Source organism: Rhododendron vialii, chromosome 12a (assembly GCF_030253575.1).
Source record: "Rhododendron vialii isolate Sample 1 chromosome 12a, ASM3025357v1".
In the NCBI taxonomy this organism is placed as follows: Eukaryota; Viridiplantae; Streptophyta; class Magnoliopsida; order Ericales; family Ericaceae; genus Rhododendron; species Rhododendron vialii.
The window spans coordinates 5,716,474-5,738,575 of record NC_080568.1 but is presented as its reverse complement, the minus strand read 5'-3'; the positions used below and the strand labels follow the sequence as shown (position 1 = coordinate 5,738,575).

At 42.8% G+C, this 22,102-nt stretch overlaps 1 protein-coding gene across 1 annotated transcript; it reads left to right on the top strand.

Moving 5' to 3' along the window:
• Window positions 1–1,214: 1,214 nt before the first annotated feature.
• Window positions 1,215–3,905, top strand: LOC131310267 (mannose/glucose-specific lectin-like). The gene is made up of 6 exons (XM_058337188.1): window positions 1,215–1,374; window positions 1,525–1,740; window positions 2,040–2,279; window positions 2,439–2,651; window positions 2,951–3,247; window positions 3,556–3,905. Exons 1-5 carry the CDS (start codon window positions 1,372–1,374, stop codon window positions 3,209–3,211), a joined length of 933 nt encoding a protein of 310 aa, XP_058193171.1. The 5' UTR covers window positions 1,215–1,371; the 3' UTR covers window positions 3,212–3,247; window positions 3,556–3,905.
• The last annotated feature ends 18,197 nt before the right edge of the window (window positions 3,906–22,102 follow it).

Below are 22,102 nucleotides of genomic sequence, written 5' to 3'. Positions count from 1 at the left end.
CAAAATGTGAAAATTAAATTGACACCAAATGATACGAATTCTAGACTAAATTGGCATAACTATTATATATATATATATATATATATATATATATATATATATATATATATATCATATAAACTGTGATTTTTTTACTGCTAACATTTGAAATAACCATCCAAAATTGTAATTTGTTATTAGTTTTTCCCTCATAATGAAAAGACACTAATTTTCCTTTGTTTTTATCCACTTTGTAATGAATTTTTAAAATCTTAACTTCTAATTCCCATCATCGAAATTGTGCGTAGCACGAGTCTTTGCTAGTGATATGCATGTGAAATGCAAGGGCAATAAATGACAAACGCAATTTGAGAATCCAATGAAAAATTGCCATGAGGGACAGAAGGATTAGTGAGTACGACTCCCCATTTTTCATGATATGTACTAGCACAGGTTAGTCCGGTTAATTTGTGGGTTTGCTTCTTACATAATTGATTATGATTTGATAGTTGAGATAAGTCCGTGAAAAAGTAATTTATTGTAAACACTCTAGTTCCGGTGTAGATAACCTTTTTAATCGGATCAGGAGAGAAATTAGTTAAGATGCATGTAAAAAAAGAAAGAGATTTGAACTATGAATTCCTCCCGCTCCCAAAAAAGAAAAAAATGCTATCCACTGGATAGTATAGGCACTTATGTAATGTCTTTTATTGTTTCCTTTCACATTTTGTTTGATAAGTCATGTGCATCCCGATCAATTTTAGGGGTTCAATCTCATCACCTATTTGCGAAGAGCCCAATTGAAATTGGAGCAAAGCTACGTATGAACTGACCCCAAAGTAAGTGATAGTACCTGAGAGTGATGAACATGAGATCTTATAATGATTGTACCAAAAAAAAAAAAAAACTAACTCCAATGCCTTGACCACTGATTCAATCCCTAAATATCAAAGTTTTTTTTTTTCCTTTCATATTGGTTGAAAGTGTTACCCAAAACACTTTTGTAAAAATCATAATTTTTTGACTTTTCAAATTCCTCTCGTCGAGACGAACCAATAATGCGTAAAAAATTTAATGCAAAACTAACAAATACGAAAAAAATTTAAATAAGAACAAAACAAAAAATTTATTATCCACAACTTTTAAATTTGTTACCCGGCCCACGTTACACGCACAAGACACCTCTCAGAATTTCCTGGAGTTCAATCCCACCATCCACTAATGTAAAGCACCATTAAACTGAAACAAAGTGTCAAAGTCCACAATGAACTCTGGGCGATTTCGAGCTGCCGAGAAGCCTATAAATACTCCTACTTACAAACTCCACAAGACACCAGTATCCAACCCTTCGATCAGAGTCTTCATTGGCACCAAGAGAGTCCAAGATTTCCGATGGTAAACGACTCTCTCTCTCTCTCTCTCTCTCTCTCTCTATATATATATATATATATATATATATATATATATATATATATGCATATGCATATATGAGATATATAAAATGTGCCGATGAAGGTTGTAATAGAATATTATGTGAATGTGCAGGCCATGATTAGCGGTGGACCATTGATATCTTTAGGGCCATGGGGAGGGAAAGGTGGTGAATATTCGGCTTACAAGGCCGAGGGGCCGATAATGCAGATAACAATTCGTCACGGAGATGTTATCGACTCAATTTTATTCGAAAGTCAAAGTAGCAATGGCAATGTCATAGGAAACCCCGTGAAAATTGGCGGTACCGGAGGCGGTTTGTCTTCAAAGGTGTGCCCCTCGTTAGCTTGTCCATAGATTTAGACAAAGATGTATCGGATTCATCCGATGCATGTGGTTCCCACACACGTTGGACGGATCCCGACACCTTAGTGTTCAAATTTGTGCACTTTTGTTTTTGTCCATATCATTTTAAAAAAAAAAATATTGTGATTCATTATCGAGACGAATAGGCAAGCTAGGGAACTAGTCTTTAAACAAAGATTACAATAATTTCGTATGATTTTTATTTTTATTTTTTTATGCGCCCCAAACAAAGTCCTAATATATATATACCTGCACTTGTTTAGTTCCGTATCGACAGTTCAGTAGAGCTACTCACGTCCATAAGCCTGACGTACAAAGAGTACTATGGACAACCCATAATCACATCCCTCTCTTTTGGTACAAATATTGGGAAAAAATATGGGCCTTTTGGTCCGGGATCAGGTACTTCTGTGTCCATTCCAATAGAAGATGGATTCATTGCTGGATTCCATGGACGTGGTGGAAGCTTCCTTGATGCTATTGGTATATTTGTGGCACCCAAGGTCACCTTCTATCCCCTCTTTTCTCATTTCTCATGCTTATTATGCGAATTGAATTTCTTCGAACACGCACCAAGAGAGTCCAATGGTAAACAGCAATTTCCGACTATCCTACCTTTCAGAATCTTTATGTAACAGAAGGTAGATTGTGTGAATGTGCAGGGAAATGTTGACAATGAAGGAGGATGCATATCTTTAGGGTTAGAGGGAGGAAAAGAAGGTGCATATTGGGCTTACAAGGCCGACGAGCCTATAATGGTGATAAGTATTCGTTATGGAGAAGCTATCGATTCAATTTTATTCCAAAGTAGAACCGGCGCTAAACTTGGACGCTCTATGAAAATTGGCGATAACGGTGGCGGTACGACTAAAACGGTGGGACACTCTATAGCTCATTCATAGATCCGAGCAGGGATATATCTCGATCTTGTCCAATGAACGTGAATCTCACACACGTCGGACAGTTACAGACATATATATCTTTGTCTGGACTTGTGCACTTTTAGTTATTTCTGAAGCATTTTTTCCTAAAAAAAGAATTCATTACTGAAAAGACAAATAGGCAAAAGTAAAAATGTATAGCCAAATACTACAATATATAATTTCACATGATTTTTATTTTTATTTTTTTATCTTCACAAACAAAGTCCTAATTCATAATTGCACTTGTTTAGTTCTCCATTGACAGTTCGGTAGAGCAAATCTCGTCCATAAGCCTAACATACGAAAAGTTCTATGGATCTGGAGAAGTGACAATCATATCCCTCAGTTTTGAGACAAATATTGGGAACAAATATGGGCCTTTTGGTTCGAGAAAGGGTACTTCTTCTGTGTCCATTCCAATAGAAGGTGGGGACTTCGCTGGATTCCATGGACGTGTTGGAGTCTACCTTACTGCAATTGGTGTGCTTGTAGCACCCAAGCACCTAAAGTGAAAAGTCAGATTCTGCGCCAACCCAGCACAGCACAAGGTCGATCGCCTTCTATATATGTCCCCTCTATTTTTCTCTTTTCCAATTAGTAAAATCAAGATTCTAATCAAGCTTATTTTTTCGCTCGCAAAAACAAACCGCTTGAATTGTTAAAAATAGAACCGTGAGTACGTCTTACTATTATTCACATAAGGAGATCTCACAGTAGACTATCCTGATTTCTACTCAGTACCGTACCTCAACTAATTCACTAATGTTTTGGTGACCGAATTTTGAATATCATGTGACATGTCACCACTGTATTGACAACTAATTAATTGGCATATTTTTTTTTTTTTTTTTTGCAGGGAAGCAGAAGTTTGGTCCGTTTGGAGGATATCTAATAGGCACATACTTTTCTTCAATATTGTTGACTGTTGGGAAGGCGAGGTCGGTTTCTTCGGCAGGAGTAACTCTTACTTACATGCCGTAGGAGTTCGATCACTTAAGTATCTTAATTTGCATATTTGTAATAATAATTGCACATTTTCGTTCCGACCTTGATACGGTCGTAGACTTTGGCCGGTGTCCAAATTACGCGTCTTCAGTTATGCAGATGCGCTAAATAATGCCCCTGGGGCACGTGGTTAAGGACAATAAATAGACTTGTAATCTTTATTGTACTGTAATAATTGATGTGCGATCTTTAATTACTTTATACCTTTTTCTTGTGGGGATGGTTTGTTCTATTAAACTGCTGGTATTTGCTATTAATGCAGCTTATTGAATATCTCACTTCGTATTCCTACTTTAATATATATGTTGGCCAAACGCTCTATGTCGGATGCGTGCGACTTTGCCTTGTAATTCTGGGTGAATAGCCCAAAGTGTAGGGCTTTGATTGTCGTTTGCAAGTGAATATTACAGAGAGAGAGAAGCAATAATGTTACTCAGGTTATCTTAGCCAAAGAAGAAGAGTGATTAGACGCTGAAGGGAAATGATCAAGCTTAAGGAGATGTTGAAAAGTCAGCTTGATCAGGATTGAGTCAGATAAGTTTCAAAGGGCAAGTGGATAATTGGGAGGAAAAAAACGTGAAGCACTATATATTCTTTATCAGGCTTGAAGAAGCTTCCATGATATATTTTTGGATTTGCCCGCAAAATAAATGATAGATTACCTTATCTTTATTGTTCTGCCTATAAATAGACTTGTAATCTGTATTGTTAAAGTATGAGAGTTGAGTGAGAGTAAAAGACAGATAGACATGTGAGGGCTTTGTAATCATTGTATGCATCATCAATAAAAGTGTGCTAGCTTACTATTGTGTGTGAATATCTCATCCCCCCATCAATATTGGTATTGTGTTTGTGTTTTGTGTTCTAGATTAATATTTCCTCCGTTCTGATTTGTTTGTCCATTTTTTGACTTTGCCTTGTCCCAATTTGTTTGTCCGTTTGACTTTTAAATAGATAAAATTCCTTTTTTGCCCATTTTTTGATATAAAGTAACTTTTCAAAAAATGTGATGGGTAAATATTGAAAAGTAAACAACTTTTAGGTGTAATCATTTTGAACCCTAAATAAGTTGGATTTCCAATATTGGACAAACAAATTGAGACGGATGTAATAAAAGAGTAGTGTTTGATTGTGTGTGTAATTGATACCTCGCGCTTCCGCTTTCCAACACAATATGGGCGTTTTGGTTCAAAGATGCCATACATGGGCCTTTTGGAACCTACCTTACTGCAATTGCATGGTATACTCGTAGCACCCATGCACCCAAAGTGAACAGTTAGATTCTGCACAAGGTTGATGGCCTTCTATTCCCTCAATTTTTCTCTTTTCCAATTAGTAAATCAAGATTCTAATCAAGCTTATTTTTTTGCTTACAAAAAAAAAAAAAAAAACGGCTTGAATTATTAAAAATAGATCCCACAGTAGAGGATCCTGATTTTACCTCAACTAGTTCACTAATGTGTTGGCCAACGGTTCTATGCCTGATGGTTTGGAAGTGGCGAAAAATGGTTAAATAGGGACAAAATCAAGATTTTATCGTAAGGATGGTGAATATATATATATATTTTTTTGGCAAAATATAACTGATTATAAAAGATGGGCTAAACCATGTCTACTTATCAATTTCAATCGTACAAAATTACGTCTAAACATTTATGATTAACCAGTATTTTCGTTTTCTCATTAGAGTACAAAAAAGATAGATATGTACTTTTACTCCCATCTATGTTTTTTTCCCTTTTTTGGGGGTCGTATGTGTTGTCCGAATGCCCAATGTGTTCGCTATACCCTCCGTTCGTTTTGCCCCCGAGCTTATCTCGTCCCAGCATCACACGTTCTTACTGAAAAGTCAGGCTCCGCCCTTCCCCTAGAATCCACTTCGGTCGGAGGAGCAGCTAGTCCAACTTCTTGGGCAGTCGAGATATGGAATAATGAACATCTGATTGTACTTCCTTGCCTCATCCTGAGATTAGAAGGAAGGTCGATTTGACTCAAATCTTAGACCTAATTTTTAATTCTACACAGGTTCATAATGCGATGGGAGAAGTTTTTCTTTTGCCATTTTTTCATCAACGTTGGCCGAGTCGAGGCTCATCCATGCCCAATCGAAGAGGAACACGAGATTTTAATGTTGGTTGGGTGATCATTAAGTTTTTTCGTCACATATGTAAGATCATATGATCATGTTCGTTTTGGGATTTTAGATTTTGGGTAATGACCGGAGAGAGATAAATAAAGAAATGCGAGTAATAATTGAGAGAAGATATATTAGAGACCGTGCGCATTGTCATTAATTTCTATCGACACAGCACAAAAACAGTATCAGAAACAATTATCCTAGATAATTCTGATCGGCCTATAAAATTGCAAGGAATATAGTCATATCATAATTGTAGATGCATACAATAACAACAACAACAACATAACATAACATGACCCATCTAGTCCCCAATCATTGGAGGTATAGGCGGGGAATGATTGGAAACAGACTTAACCTTTGGTAATATATGCACAAAGTGGCTGCTCTCAGAATACTATTGGATGGGTGGAATTAGAGTTTTTTGAAAATCCCATTGGGTGTGCGAACTTCCATTATATTGACATTTATTGAGAAAATACTCATATTTTCTTAAAGAAATTTTACCACTTGAGTAGAGCGGTAGCCCGGACTCAGTCTGCCCCTCGATCAGTCCATTGTCTTAACAGGAAGACACCAACATGCAAATCCTCCATTTGCATTTCTGAAGTCCAAAACTTGTATAGATAGCTGGGAATGCCCAAAAAATAAAACGTGAAAAAAGAAACAAAGAGGCTAACAACAATGATAAGCCTTATTCAGCGTTTATATCACTATGAGATTATTTACCCTTCAGGTTGTGTGACATTAGCAGGAGCCGCAAAATTTTTATATAACAAGAAAAATAACAAATCTAGAGGTGACGGCTTTGTAAGTCAGGGACAAAGCCAAGATTTGAATTCAGAAGTGAGAAATTAGAATAAATCGATCATTGGTAATAAGATTATTATGTTTAAAACGTTTATTACCCCCAAAAAATAGTATGCCTTTTACAAGGTTAGTCATCGACCAGCATTATGTCTGCCAGGCTTTTGACATCACCGAGGCGGAAGAGATTATTGATCAACGTCTGGCCGACAAACTCGTCAAGTTCTCTCCCAACACCATGGGGCTCTAATCCTTTATTCGGTTTGACAGAACGGTCTTGGACTATAAATACCATGGGATTGTCAATCCTTTTCAAAATAGGAGGATTAGGAAAATAGGAGTATTCAAGTTGAGACCTAAAACTACTGGAACTGGAGCACAACAAATGAAAAACTTCTACTATATATTGATAGACTTTTGCTCTGAGAAAAGATATGTTCTTGTGGAATTACAATGCCATATCAACCGAAAAGACTGTCCAACTTGATCTGCATTTTAATTTCTTTTTTGCAGGGAGGAGCTAGCGTCGTACTTCCAGGGATAGAGGGAAAGGGGGGCACATGCCCCCGCTCGAAACTAAAATAATTTTGTTATATTTTTGTATATTTTGCATAATTATGAAATTAAGTGTGCTACTACACATAAACAAGTGCATATATATCTTGAAAATATACATATAAAATTAGTTTTTATGTTTCAATTTCGTCATATGGTGCATTTATACTTGTTGATTTTCGAACTATTTGTCTACTTGGATCGATTCTTTCTTAATTGTACTTATTTTTAACCGTCTAATAGCAATATTTTAAAATAATATCATTAATAAAATTGTATTGATCATTCTAAAACTTGTAGATGTTTATGTAAAACATACTATCAAATTTTGTCTGAGATTTTGTACTTATTTTTACATAATTTAAGTGAATGTCTGTGTTATATATTTTTGTAGTTTGCATTGCATGCCTTAATTATGTAACGATCTTATTGTGGTTAACTAAAATAAATAAATTTTCGCCGCTATGATTAACAAGATGTCCCCACTAAACGATATTTCTGAATCTGTCCCCACGTACTTCAACTTACTTGAACTTGATTATGATGATTTGGACTTTGAGTTTGATTAGTTCTCCCTCTGCATGCACGCATCATTGTACTCCTCCTCCTAGAAATTGAAACTCAAATCACTGTGTATGTGAGTATTAATTACTGTAGAAATAATTGAGGAGAGGTGAATTTGGCACTTAACTTTTAGCCTATAGCACTCCACTATTTGTTTTGTTTTCTCACATAATCAACACACAAAGTAAAATGCCAGTGGCTAAAACTGGAATGCCAAAATCAATTTCCATAATTGAGTTTGCATCTCTTACGGTTATATAGATAAGACATTTGTAATTGTAGAGGACAAGGAAGATTAAAACGACCAATTGGGGCTAGCTCAGTTGGTTCAGTCTCTTGCATCTCTTTAGAAGGTCAGGAGTTCAAATCTTCATTTGCGTGTGGGTATTCTTCCTTTAGAGAATTTTTCATTTCTTTTTTTATTTCTACCCTATAATGGTACGTTGTTGAGCTTAGTTGTTTTGTAGACTCTCCCAATTGATGTAGTATCCCAAGTTTGTATTATATATTTTATATCTGATGTAAAATGATATTTTCTATCGATTGACAAAAAAAACATATTAAAACATTAATGCAACTATTGATCATCCCCTACGAGTCGTGATAGGATACATGAAAATGGAACATGAAAGTGAATTGAACGGTCCAAATTCACAAGATTCACATGAATCTGGACCATCAAATTCGCTTCCATAGACATTTTCATGTATATTTGTTTCAAGTACCCTATCATTTTTCCTTCCCCTACAATATATTGTTCTCCCCGTCGTTTCTTTTCTTCAAAGACGAACTCCCACTATTCTAAGAAAGGCTTTTCTACTTTAATTGATTTCTTTCTTTATTTGATACTCCATAAATTTTACCTACGTTGTGATCTTTTGCAGACATTATAAAGGAATTAAAGAAAAAAATATGGTAAAATCACTATTTCACAGACGACACCGGTACAAGTTTAATCCAAAATTTGAAGTGTGTGGACTCCGTTGGCCATGTCATCAATAGTTACAGCAGCCTTGAACGACAACGCGGCCACCACAGTCTTCCCTCCTCTCTTGGCGACCGCCGCTGCCCAGAAGAGTCGGGAAATTCGGGTCGTGTCATTGTAGTTGAGTCAGGAGAGATTGCTACCTGTGTCAAGGATCATAGTAACGTGAAGTGGGGGAAGGAAGGAAGGAAAGGAGAGATTACTCACACAACCGTTGTGTGTGTTGTGTAACCAATTTTGACCGTTGAGATATGTTTGGACGCTCTAGATTTTAAAAAAACTCTTCAAAGGAAAAATTTAACTCTTCCAAGGAAAAGTTTGAAAGAATCTTGACCATTTATTACAACAATGGACGAATGGAGATTGGTTGTGTTTGATGTTTTGCACAACCGTTGTGCATGTTCTTTGGTATCTTAATTAGGTAGAAAAGATTGAGGAAGAATATTATGGTTGTTGCTGATGAAATTGAATGGAGCACGTTGTGTTAGGTAGATGGATTGGGAGAGGAGAGAGAGAGGGGAGATATGTGGGATTAGAGAGAGATCGAGATTTGCATAATCCCTATAATCATGGGATTAAAAATCTGGTATATCGCATAAAAATATATATATTAATATATTAATGTATGGATGAGGTATATTGGGGCAACATGATAATTTGAAGATGAAAACATAAGTATTCAAACCCACTAGCGTGGATGCCTAAATAAGCTCCCTGAAGCCTATTTAATTTCTTCTAAATATATTTATATTTAGCTCTATTTTTTTTAATATATATACATACTTTTTAGATGTTTCCGAAACTCGGGACGGTTCCGGAGACATCTAAACAAACACCCCAAATCTCAATCTCATAGTTTCCGATCAAATTTTGATGATTCAAGCCGCTCTATGTGTTCAGAACGTGATTTAAAGGGTATCCGCGAGAAATCGGCAAAAAAAATGGCCAGAAATGGCTTGATTTGAGCAGTTTTTTATTGAAATGTTCAATAAAAAATTATTCAGATGAAGCCCTTCCCGGTTATTTTTTTGCTAATTTCTCGCGCGTGCCCTTAAAATCACATTCTGATTACATTGAGCTGCTCGGATCATCGAAATTAGATCGGAAACTATGGTGTGTTTTTTTAGGTGTCTCCGGAACCGCCCCAAAACTTCTATTGATACACTTTTGCTTTGAGGAATTACAAATCCCATATCAGCCAAAAAGACTGTCCAACTTGAGCTAAAACTTCTGGAACAGGAGCACAACAAATGGATGAAAACGCACAATTTTTCCTTAACCAACCAATTGCAAAAAATCTGTGTTTCCTCCCGGTTGGGTCTCTTCCAGTTCGGATTATCCTACCCCAGATTCTGGTCTCCCAGATTTGGGGCCTAGTGATGTTTCTGCAATGCGGGATGAAGCCAGTTTTTCTTTTGGCCACTCAAGCACATGCTGCTTATATCTTTGAACCACTTAAATCTGCTGAAGCAGAACTAGCTAATTCTTGCCTGGAGTTGCTGCAAAATGAAAAAATCATAAGTACTCTTGGATGGAAATTAACATGCACAACGATATGAGAAATTGAACCATTGAACCTTCTTTTCTGATGACTAAAGATTATTAGCTATCCGTTGTTTGATTTAGACTTGGCCCTGATTCTTAACTTCTTATGCCTTGAACTAGAAGGTTTCCAAGCTCTGATCACTAGAAGGTTTACGAGCGTGTAGCAGGCCGAGCAGAATGGCTCGTTCCATTCCGAGCGTGATCCAGTAACAGTGGCCGAGGGTCCTTGTTGCCGAGGGTTCCTCTAATTACATCTCCTTTAAATGCTCCATTCCCTACACCTGCTCGGGAAGGAGGATACGATCGTTTCGATAGCCGCCGAAGGTCCCACAACATGCTCGGTGCCGAGCGTGGCTTGGCCGACGGTCTAGCTCATCCGCATCAGAACAGCAACCATGGCTATGATGATGGTCGTGACGTCATCCGAACGGTTATGAGAACAATGATGGTGGCACGTGAAGGTGCCAGCTCATCATGAAAACGGTTGCAAAACCCTAAACGTGATGCAACAGTGACATCAGCCGACGCGTGTCGAGCGTTGGTGCAATCTTGGAGACCAAGCGAAGGGTTTCCTATAAATATCCCATTATGCCTTCTGGGAAGAGGTACGCAAAAACGAAACCCTAGCTCCCAATCTCTAACTCTTCCTTGCAAGCAAACTGACTCTTGCACCGGAGGGCCATCCCGGAGAGCCTCCGGTGTGGTCTCTTAGTCGTGCTTCGTTTTGCAGGACTGAGCGAAGGAGATAAAAGCTAACCCCAAACCACCATTCAAAGAGGACGAACCACCCAAAATGGAGCCCCACAATTTGGTGAACCCGACGTGAAACTTGATTTTCAGATCCACGGCGGCTCCTCCACCTCGACCGCCTCGTTCGTACCTAAAAACCTCACCCCTCGAGATCTCCACCAGTCTCCTCCAAAGAACAATGGGCGGAGCACCACCACCACCTCCTCTCTTTCAACCCCTCAGCTCCTCTTTGCACATCACCTCTGAGACCGGTATCAACGCTGCCTCCCCATCTCACCCTCCTGGATTTACTCCTCCAGGCGTAAGCTCTTCCATCCAACGTCCAGTGGGTCTGAGCGAAGATGCTCTAGCATACGTTCAACTGCTAGAGCAGCAACAAGAAAAGACCAACGCTGATGTAGCCGTCCTACGAATGGAGATCGAAAAAATTAAGGCCAAAGAATTTCCAACGGTTTCCCACTCTGGATCTCAGGGTCGGCGCCGGAGAGGAAATTTGCCGCCCCCTCCGCCTTTGAGTATTGATGCACGGCCAAAAAGAATCTCAGTCCACGACCGCCTGGACCCACCATTGACAGATCATCGAACTGGGGATAGCGCTCGCCTTAGGCAGCAGCTCTCACCAGTTCATAAACGTCTCGGCAATGGTGCGGGACATAAAGGCGGAGAAGGACGACGAGAGGGGAGCCCGCATACTGTTTTCTCCAGTTCATCGGCTGGAGACGAATACTCCCAGGGCTCCCAAAGCTACGATACCGTGGAATTCCAAGACAACGATCAGGCTCTCATCCCATACAAATCCGAACGGCAAAGAAGCCGAACGCCGAGAAGAAACGGGAAAGGTCCCCAGAGCCATCGGATCGAACACAATGAAGTCCCTCGGGAAAAGGCCCGTGAAGGACGAGCAACGAATTCAGTCAGCGCTCGGAGGCTAAACCGTGAAAGAAGTGTAAGTGTCGTCGTTCGGCAAGACGATCGCCCTAGCCAACGAAGGGTTTACCATACCGAAAATCTTCCAGAAGAAGACTACGGAAAGGTCCCCATAGAGAAGAGGGAGAGGGGATCCCAACGTCGGCAGGAGGAGAACGAAGGAAAACAAAGGGAACAAGAATGCCGAGCATCAAAGAAGTCTCGAAATGCTCGGGAAGGTCTTCCCCCTCGGCCAACCCACGAGTACCAATTGAAAAAGCTGACAGAATCACCCTTCTCGGCCAAGATCCAAGCCACTTTGCCGAAGCTAGGTCTACATCTTCCAAAATTCCAGAAGTTCGATCCCAGCACGACCGAGGCTTACACCCATCTCATCAGCTACAGAAGCACCATCTCATGCGTCACCGACGATGATGCCATCATGTGCAAAGCATTCCCCTCAAGTCTTGGGCGCCTCGGCTTGCTTTGGTTCAACCAATTAGAGGCTGGATCGATCCACAGTTTCAAAGAGCTTGAAAGAGCTTTTAACTATCGGTTCATCACTAGCAACAAGCAAGCCAAAGAAGAAGATGCCTTAGCCCAGATGAGAAAGAGGCCCGGCGAAACGCTTCGGAAGTATGCCGAACGTTACTGGCAACTATTTAACGAGATACCCGGTGTTGATCAATACTAGGCGGCAAGGAATTTTAAGAATGGTTTGGAAACTGGAAGCAAGATCTTGGATGAGCTGGCAATAAGGGCGCCTCATGGGATGAATGAGCTAATGAGAACGGTAGAACAGTTCTGTTCCTACGAAGAGTTCCTTGCCGAACGAGAACTTCAAGGAGGACAAAACTCAATTATACCTCAAAGCCTTCATGTCCCCACGCCCCAAATCGCACCACCTAAGCCTGTGGTCGCTGTCCAGCCTAAGAAGCAGGTCAACACAGTCAAGGTGGCAGATAAAAAGGGGCCGAAAGCTCATGACTATGTAGCTGAAACCACAGTTTTCAAAGAGCCAATTTATTTCCTCCTCCGTACAATAGAGAGGGAACCGTTCTTTGTCTGGCCGAACCCTCCCAAATTGAACACCGAAGAAGGAAACAACAACAATCGGAAGAGATGCTCGTACCATAATGAGCTCGGGCATTACACCACTGCTTGCGCTCCTTATAAGGCACTTTTGGAAAATCTGGCGGCACAAGGACTTCTTGATGATCATATCGATTGGACAAAGACGCCGAGGAGACAGCCGAACGCTGTCGGACAAAACCTTATTCCGCGTCCAGTCGGAGTAATCAATGTTATTCATGGGTCAACAACAAAGGAGGCAGCAAGACAGCTTCGTCAAGAGCTTGTCAATGCTGAGAAAGTTACCCAAATTTTTTCCATCAATCGTGCTCCAAAAAGAGTCAAAATGCTTGAGCATCCTTGGTCAATCACCTTCACCGAGCAAGATTTACAACGTGTCCAAACACCCCATAGCGACGCTCTGGTGGTCACAATCCAAATCTCAACTCACTCTGTCAAAAGGGTGTTGATTGATCAAGGAAGCTCGGCAGAAGTAATGTACCTGTCTCTCTTTAAGGAGCTCAAAATTCCTGAATCATGCCTTCTCCCAGCTGAAGTCCCTCTGATCGGATTCAGTGGCACTCCTGTTTGGCCTCTTGGACGGATTACCCTCCCTGTTGTTACGGGCTCGGTTGCTTCTAATCTGGAGTTTGTCGTCGTGGACGCCCCCAGCCCATACAACGCGATCCTCGGCCGAAATTGGCTTCATTCAATAAAAGCCGTCGCCTCAACCTACCACCAGGTGGTCAGGTACATCGGCGCCAACGGCAGACAAGAAGACCTATTAGGAGATCAGTTACAAGCCAGACAGTGTTACGTCTCGGCCATTGGAAAGTCATCAAGCACCAAAAGAGTACATTGGGTTGAAGTCCCTGACAAACCAGTTCTCGAAGACGTCGGATCTCTTCCTGAAGAAAAATCAATTGAGGATCTTATCAAATTCCCACTTAACGAGGATGCATCACGTTATTTCATGCTCGGCGCTGGTTTGTCCCAAGCCGAGAGTGAAGAAACCTTGCAGTTCCTCAAGAACAACATTGAAGTTTTCGCATGGACGCCGTACGATATGCCAGGCATTGACCCAAAGCTCATTCAGCACTCCCTCAAAGTTTCAAAATCAGCAAAGCCTGTGATTCAGAAGCCTCGGCGGTCTGCTAGTATTCATGCCGACGCGGTTAACGAAGAAGTCGGCAAACTCCTTGAGGCTGGTGCCATCAAAGAAGTACAATACCCCACTTGGCTCGCGAACCCTGTGGTGGTGAAAAAGAAGAATGGAAAATGGAGAGTTTGCGTAGACTACACCAACTTGAATGATGCTTGTCCAAAAGACTGTCTTCCCCTTCCAAAGATCGATCAATTGGTAGATGCAACGGCGGGTCATGCTCGGCTGAGTTTCTTGGATGCTTACCGTGGCTATCACCAGATAGCCATGGACCCCGATGATATGGAAAAGACGGCATTCATCACACCCAGAGGCCTCTTCTGCTACCTGGTTATGCCGTTCGGCCTTAAGAATGCCGGTGCCACATTCCAAAGAATGGTATACCTGTTGTTCGGAATTCTCATCGGAGAAATCATGGAGGCTTATATCAACGATATGGTGGTGAAAAGTCTTAAGGCTGAGAATCACCTCTCTCATCTTGCCGAAGTCTTTGCAATCTTGAAAAAGCACAAGCTACGGCTTAACGCCGACAAGTGCGCCTTCGGAGTTAGCTCAGGGAAGTTCCTCGGCTACTTGGTTACTCGGCGCGGTATCGAGGCAGATCCGAACCAGATCTTAGCTATTCAGCAATTAAAACCACCATCCACTCCTCGGGAAATTCAGAAGCTAACAGGGATGGCTGCGGCTCTCAACAGGTTTATTAGCCGCTCGTCGGATAAATGCCATGTCTTCTTCCAAACTCTCAAGAAACAAAGCCGACGAAGTTTCAAATGGACGGAAGATTGTGATGCAGCCCTCGCCGAGCTAAAATCTTATCTCAGTTCGGCCCCACTTCTTGTCAAACCAGTAGCTTTCGAAACTCTTCATCTCTATCTAGCTGTCTCTCCACACGCCGTGAGCTCGGCTCTTGTCCGACGGGAAGGTCTTGAAGACCAACCAATCTACTTTTCTAGCCGAACCTTGCTCCCAGCACAGACTAGATATCTGCCATTGGAGAAGCTTCTTCTAGCTTTGGTTACAGCAGCTCGGAAATTGCTTCCTTATTTTCAAGAGCACCCCATCATAGTTCTCACGGAGTTTCCACTTAAGAACCTCTTGAGGAAGGCTGATCTATCTAGCAGAGTATCTCAATGGGCGGTCGAATTAGCAAATTTTGATATCCACTTTGAGCCTCGAACTGCAATCAAGGCTCAAGTATTGGCAGACTTTATTGCTGAATTCACCCCTGGAAGCCCGGACGAGGAAACACTGGTAAAGCCTAATTACGGGATGCTGGAACAACAAGAGGCTCGGAAAGTTTGGAACTTATTTAGCGGAGACGTTTGGAAGTTGCACGTCGACGGGGCATCAAACAGCAACGGCTCAGGCGCAGGGGTCGTTCTTGTAAACCCTTGTGGCGTCCTTCATGAAAGTGCTATCACAATCAACTTCCAAGCCACAAACAACGAAGCCGAATATGAAGCTCTGCTTGCTGGTCTCCGAGCCGCGGCAAGTTTACAAGTTGAAGATCTACAAGTGTTCTGCGACTCTCAGCTGATCGTCAACCAAGTAACAGGTGATTATGAAGCTCGGGACCCAAGAATGATTAAGTATCAAGCTACCGCTCTAGAGCTAATCCGAGGGTTCAAAGGATTCCAAATCGAACAGATCAACAAAGAGAACAACGCTCATGCCGATGCTCTTGCAAGTTTGGCCTCGGCAAGCAAAGCATCTGAATACCGACATATCAGCCTCGGCGAGATTCACCAGCCGAGCTTTGAAGTATCGGAAGAAGTATACAACATTTCCCTCGGCCCAAGTTGGATGGATGAAATCATCTCATTTCTCAAAGACGATACTCTTCCCTCTGACAAAAAGGAGGCCCACCGTGTACGCAGCAAAGCAGCCTACTACTGGATCTCTGAGCTCGGCCAACTCTACAAAAAAAGCTTCACTGGGCCATATCTTCGGGTTGTTCACCCAACCGAGGTCCCGATTATTTTAACCGAGCTCCACTCGGGCAGCTGTGGTTGTCACTCTGGCGGCCGTTCCCTATGTCAAAGAGCTCTCAGTCAGGGATACTTTTGGAAAGGAATGAAGAAGGATTGTGAAGAAGTGGTCAGAAAGTGCAAGCCTTGCCAACTTTTCTCCCCCATACCAAGGCAGCCCGCTCAGTCTCTCAAACCTATCACTAGTCCATGGCCCTTTGCTCAATGGGGCTTGGATATAGTAGGCAAACTTCCAACTGCTCCTGGGGGCTTCAAGTTCTTGATCACTGCAACAGATTACTTCTCAAAATGGGTGGAAGCCGAACCGTTAGTCACAACAACTGAAACTGACGTTCAGCGATTCGTTTGGAGGAACATCGTCACAAGGTTCGGCGTGCCTTATGCTATTGTATCGGATAACGGCTCACAATTCGTCGGTAAGGAATTAACTGGACTCTGTGCTGAGTTCGGAATTAGATTCTTCAATTCAACCCCATCCTACCCCCAGGGCAACGGCCAGGCCGAAGCCACTAACAAGACTGTTTGCGCTGGCATCAAACGTCGGCTGGACTCTAAACGAGGAAAATGGGCCGAAGAACTTCCTAGGGTCCTTTGGGCCTACCGCTCCACTCCCAGACGCTCTACCGGCCAAACTCCCTTTGCAATGGCCTTCGGCATGGAGGCTGTCATACCACTGGAATCAAAGTTCCCGACCCTGCGCACCGAAACTTTTGATCTAGAATCTAACAACGATGCAGTGGCAACCGAGCTAATCTTAGCTGAAGAAAAGCGAGACGATGCTCAGCTCAAGTTAGCCAACTATCAGCAAGAAGTCGCTCGGGGCTACAATCGAAGCGTAAGGCTTAAGAAGTTCAGAACCGACGACTGGGTCTGGAGGAAGGTTGTCCGAGCCAATCAAAAGACAAAATTCAAACCAAATTGGGAAGGACCCTACAGGGTGATTAAAGAGGTCGGCAATGGCTCGTACAAGTTAGAAGACAAAGAAGGAAGGGAAATTGAAAATCCTTGGAATGCTCTGAACCTCAGGAAGGCCTACCTTTGAACCCTCTCGTCGGTCGCACTCTATCACACCACCTATCAAGTCTATTACTTTTCTCTTACCAAAGTGTTGTACTTGTCTTGGCAATCTTTTTAATGAAAAGTATCTCCTACTTCTGAAGCATCAGTGTTCTTCATATTTGATTACAATGATTCAAAATATCAATCAGTATAAGCTCGGTATTCTAACAGTTACAGCTACGTTCGGATTTCTTTACTGCAAACACGATTATGGCTCGGACAATTTTATTTCCAGCCACAACTCGATTAAACAAATTGGTTCGGCAATGTCCACCATTAGAACATTTACTTAACATATTGCCTTGGTACAAGGCTGGCATTTTGAGCCGAGCCTTATACCAGCATTGGGGCTGTTTCGAGTAAATCATAAACAACTCGGACAACTTAAAGTCCAAACAGAAAGCAATAGATGAACTTGAAAGTTTATCCTCAGTACGGCTATGTTCATAATTTGACTTGAACTAAATGGCCACATCAAACAATTACTCTACCTATTACCTTGGCATAAGACTGGCATTTTGAGCCGAGCCTTAAACCAAAGTAGGGGCTATCATAAGTAACTATCAAAACTTTCAAAGCAAGCCAAGGTTGCTTAAACCCTCGGCAGCCAAAATCAGAAAATATTTCTAAGGCATGAAGAAATATTCAGTGCAATAACAAAGTTGAAAATTTTTTTCTAAGTCATTCAAACACAAACTTGAAATTCAGAATCTCCTACCAAGAGGGCTCGGCTTGGTAAAACGTTCGTTGCCGACCCCCTTTAAACTATTACATCTGGCATGGCAAAATCCCAAATGTTCGGTGCCATCCAGTCCAAAAGCAAAGTTCAAAATACTTTGAAACAAAATAAAAGCCTAAGGGAAATCCTAAACTGGGGTATCTTGAGCAGCCTTGTCTTGAGCCTCGGCATGGCTCTCATCTCCTCCAGCCTTTTCCTGAGGATTTGCCACAGCCGCTTCAGCCATCTCTTCATCGTCATCTTCAGGAGGTAACGGTAGGCACTCATCTTCGGTATACGGAAGCTCCAAATCAGGCACGGTCGGCTCCGGAAGTTGCTTTAGAAAGCCAGAGTCGGCCTGAATGGCCATTACAGCAGCCATCGCCTCGGCTCCTGCAACATAACCCAGCTTGAAGAAGTCGGGAAGCCGAGCCTCAAGCTCGTCATTCACCATCTTATGTGGTATCTGGGTGTACTCAAGTGCGGCTCTGTTTATTCCGGCCTCATAGCCCTTGGCGTCAGCAGCTTTGAGCTTCTCTTTTTCTTCTGTCCTCATCCTTGCAACATTGGCCTCGGCAGCTGCCTTAACGTCGGCAAGCTCCTTCTTCAGCTTTTCCACCTCTGCTTCAGCATCCTTTGATTGCTGATCAGAGATCCTCCACTTGGTTCGGTAGGAATCTCGATCAGACCTGTATCGTTCTCGCTCGGCAGTAACTTTGGTGGCCTTGTCGTATGCTTTCAAGGCAGCTTGCCCAGCCTGGCAAAAATACAAAAGAAAAGACTTTCACTAAGAGGTTCCACTGTTAGTTGACAATAAACAAAACATAATGCAAATGATACCTGTACCAGATGAGAACACATCTCACCAAGACCTGGAAGAAGGTCGGTTGGAACTTGATCGTAATCCCTCGGCAAAGCCAACCCTTTCAGAAGAGTGATAGCAAGGTTCGGCTCCTCCTTAACCGAGTCATTGTGAAGCAGAACCCTGCCATCAGGCATAGTGTATGAAGGGCTGAATTGGCGAAGGACAGCGGCCTCGGTGGCTGGATCAGTAAGGTCGATATGAGGTTCGGAAATGTTCCTTTGCTCCATAGGCGGGGAGGCCCGAGCAACACTCGATGGGGCAGACTGAGCAATATTCTGTGGCAAAACATCCTCGGATGTCTTCTGTCTTTTCTCCTTTTGCTGTGTCTGCTGTTCAGTAGAGCCTCGGCCGCGAGCAGGGTTTGCTATCTTCGTTGGGATCACGGGCCTTGGAATATTCCTTCTCGACATATCTTCAAAAGAGGACTGGAGAAGCTCGGCAGAATCAAACGGAGTAAGCCACTCCTCTGCTGTGAATCCAATCCTCGGCAACTTGACTCCCCCCTGTTGCCTCTTCTTTCGGAGTCCGACGGAAAGGCTGTTTCCTTTCTTCTTTTGTACAACCTCGTCAGCCGGAGCACTGGACGTCTTTTGCTTGCCTTGAGCTACCTCTTTCCCTTTCTCTTTCCTTCTCAGCACACCTTTGTATGAAGGTTTGTAGTCGAGAAGGGTTGGAGCGTGTCGGCAAACCTGGGCAAGCAGCGTCTCGTTTTCCTTCTCCCGAGAGTTGGTGTTGAGTACCTTGGAAATAGGGCCGAGCTCTGCAAAAAACGTAACAATTCAAGAAATACCCAAAGCAGAAGAGAAGAGAAAGTAAAGCGTAATAGATAACTTAAGCACGTTCGGTCTAATTACCTCTTGTATCAGCCACTTTTGGAACGGCGAACCGACGAAGACCGTCGCCGAACTCAAAGTTTCCATGCACTTCAAGGTAAAAGTCAGCCCATTTGTCGGTGTCCGAGAGACCGTCTATCAGAGGCTGCTTTTTGGGACGCGTCGACAAATACCGACGGCCAGATTTTCCGTGTCTGGACATGGTATATGTGAAAAAGAGGTCCGTCGGGGTAAAGTCTAAATTTTGACTCTCGATCAAGGCAATTACCGACATAATGATTCGGTAACTGTTGATCGCAAGTTGGTGGGGTGCTAAACTAAATTTCCAAAGAATTTCCCTAAGGAAGGGGTGAATTGGGAACCGAAGCCCGGCCTCACAAATGGCCATTAAAGGCACGGTTATGTGTTCGGGACGGTGATCCCTATGGTCTTTTATGTCTGTGCTTCTGACTCTATGAATCAGAACATCCTCTGGAATGTTGTATTTCGTTCGGAAGGCTGCGTACTCTCCAGGGTTGCCGCTGAAATAATGAGCGTAGGGACATAGCAAGCCCTTGTCAAAAAGGTCGGCATCGCTTACAACCGATGTCGAAGCTTCGGCTCCTGACATAAGCCTTGACTTGGCTTCTTGACCCACTTGGGGCTCGTTTTCGGATTGGGTTTCTGGGGAAAAGCTTATCTCGGGCTCCGTAAGGAAGTCGTCGGCAGCATACTCATAGTCTCGCTCGGCGTTAGAATCGTCGGACACAGGGGAGGTCGCCGACATTCTCGTTGAAGCAGAATTAATTGCTCGGCTATTCCTCAACCTACGCCACTCGAGAAGCTCGCTGATGAATTGACGATCGGATTCGGTTTCCGAGCAATCCGAGTCTGAAGACACGTCGATGACCTCGTGAGCCAGACCTAGGAAAAGAACAAAGGGGTATTAAGCTATTAAAATATGCGTCGGCAAAGAAGATCGTTTGGAAGTTCGGTTTTTCTTATCGGCTCACGAGTCACATGCTAACCTATATTGGGCTCGGTACTTCTATAAAGACAACCCACGTTCGGCAAAATAAGAGGGTTGGGGAACGTTCGGAAATTTCCCCCTACAAATAAATCGTTCGGCTGAGCCCCAGACATCCTATGGGGGCTCGAAAGAACAGGTTGAGTTCAGGGATGAACATCATCGTTCACCCCAGAAATCCACTATTCATACAGTACAAAAAACCCAAAAAATCATCCCAAAAACCCAGAAAATAAGCATAAAAAGCGAGGGAAAGACTAAAACGACAAGGATCGATGACATACCTGAAGATTTCAGTTGATTTGGGGCTTGAAGTTGAGGATCTGGATTCAAGCTGAGCTCTGGAACGGAAATGAAGAGAGAGAAGGTCCAAGCGCTAGAGAGAGAAAGTGCAGAAGAACTTTCTCTCTCCTCCTTCACCGGTATTTATAAACAGAGCAGGCCTTTTCGAATTTCCCGCCCATCATTTCACCGCCGAACCCCTCGCCAACCTCTACGTGACACGTGGCGACTGAAGCCCTTGCCCATGCCAGCCGTCTCCTCGTCTGCCTTGATGTCCTTTCAACTGACACACCCGTTCGAATACTCGACAGCTGTTACCCAATATGGGGCTCGGATTTTTCTGCCGAAGGTTCAAGCTCGGCCAAGTTTTGAATCATCCCATACCGAGTGAAAAGATTCGGCATGGGTTGAGGGGCTATTGTAGCAGGCCGAGCAGAATGGCTCGTTCCATTCCGAGCGTGATCCAGTAACCGTGGCCGAGGGTCCTTGTTGCCGAGGGTTCCTCTAATTACATCTCCTTTAAATGCTCCATTCCCTACACCTGCTCGGGAAGGAGGATACGATCGTTTCGATAGCCGCCGAAGGTCCCACAACATGCTCGGTGCCGAGCGTGGCTTGGCCGACGGTCCAGCTCATTCGCATCAGAACAGCAACCATGGCTATGATGATGGTCGTGACGTCATCCGAACGGTTATGAGAACAATGATGGTGGCACGTGAAGGTGCCAGCTCATCATGAAAATGGTTGCAAAACCCTAAACGTGATGCAACAGTGACATCAGCCGACGCGTGTCGAGCGTTGGTGCAATCTTGGAGACCAAGCGAAGGGTTTCCTATAAATATCCCATTATGCCTTCTGGGAAGAGGTACGCAAAAACAGAACCCTAGCTCCCAATCTCTAACTCTTCCTTGCAAGCAAACTGACTCTTGCACCGGAGGGCCATCCCGGAGAGCCTCCGGTGTGGTCTCTTAATCGTGCTTCGTTTTGCAGGACTGAGCGAAGGAGATAAAAGCTAACCCCAAACCACCATTCAAAGAGGACGAACCACCCAAAATGGAGCCCCACAGAGCGCAAAGCAACTATATTAAAAAAATATTTATCAATTTCCATTGCAGTTGATTTTTTATAGAGTCCTATAATTTATTTTTAAAAAATTTATGAGTAA

What these genes read in the sequence shown, in the direction of transcription:
- LOC131310267 (XM_058337188.1), top strand. An exon ending in GTATATTTGTGGCACCCAAG is followed by an intron (nt 2,280 to 2,438) that starts GTCACCTTCTAT and finishes GTGAATGTGCAG; the next exon opens with GGAAATGTTGACAATGAAGG. An exon ending in GTGGCGGTACGACTAAAACG is followed by an intron (nt 2,652 to 2,950) that starts GTGGGACACTCT and finishes GCACTTGTTTAG; the next exon opens with TTCTCCATTGACAGTTCGGT.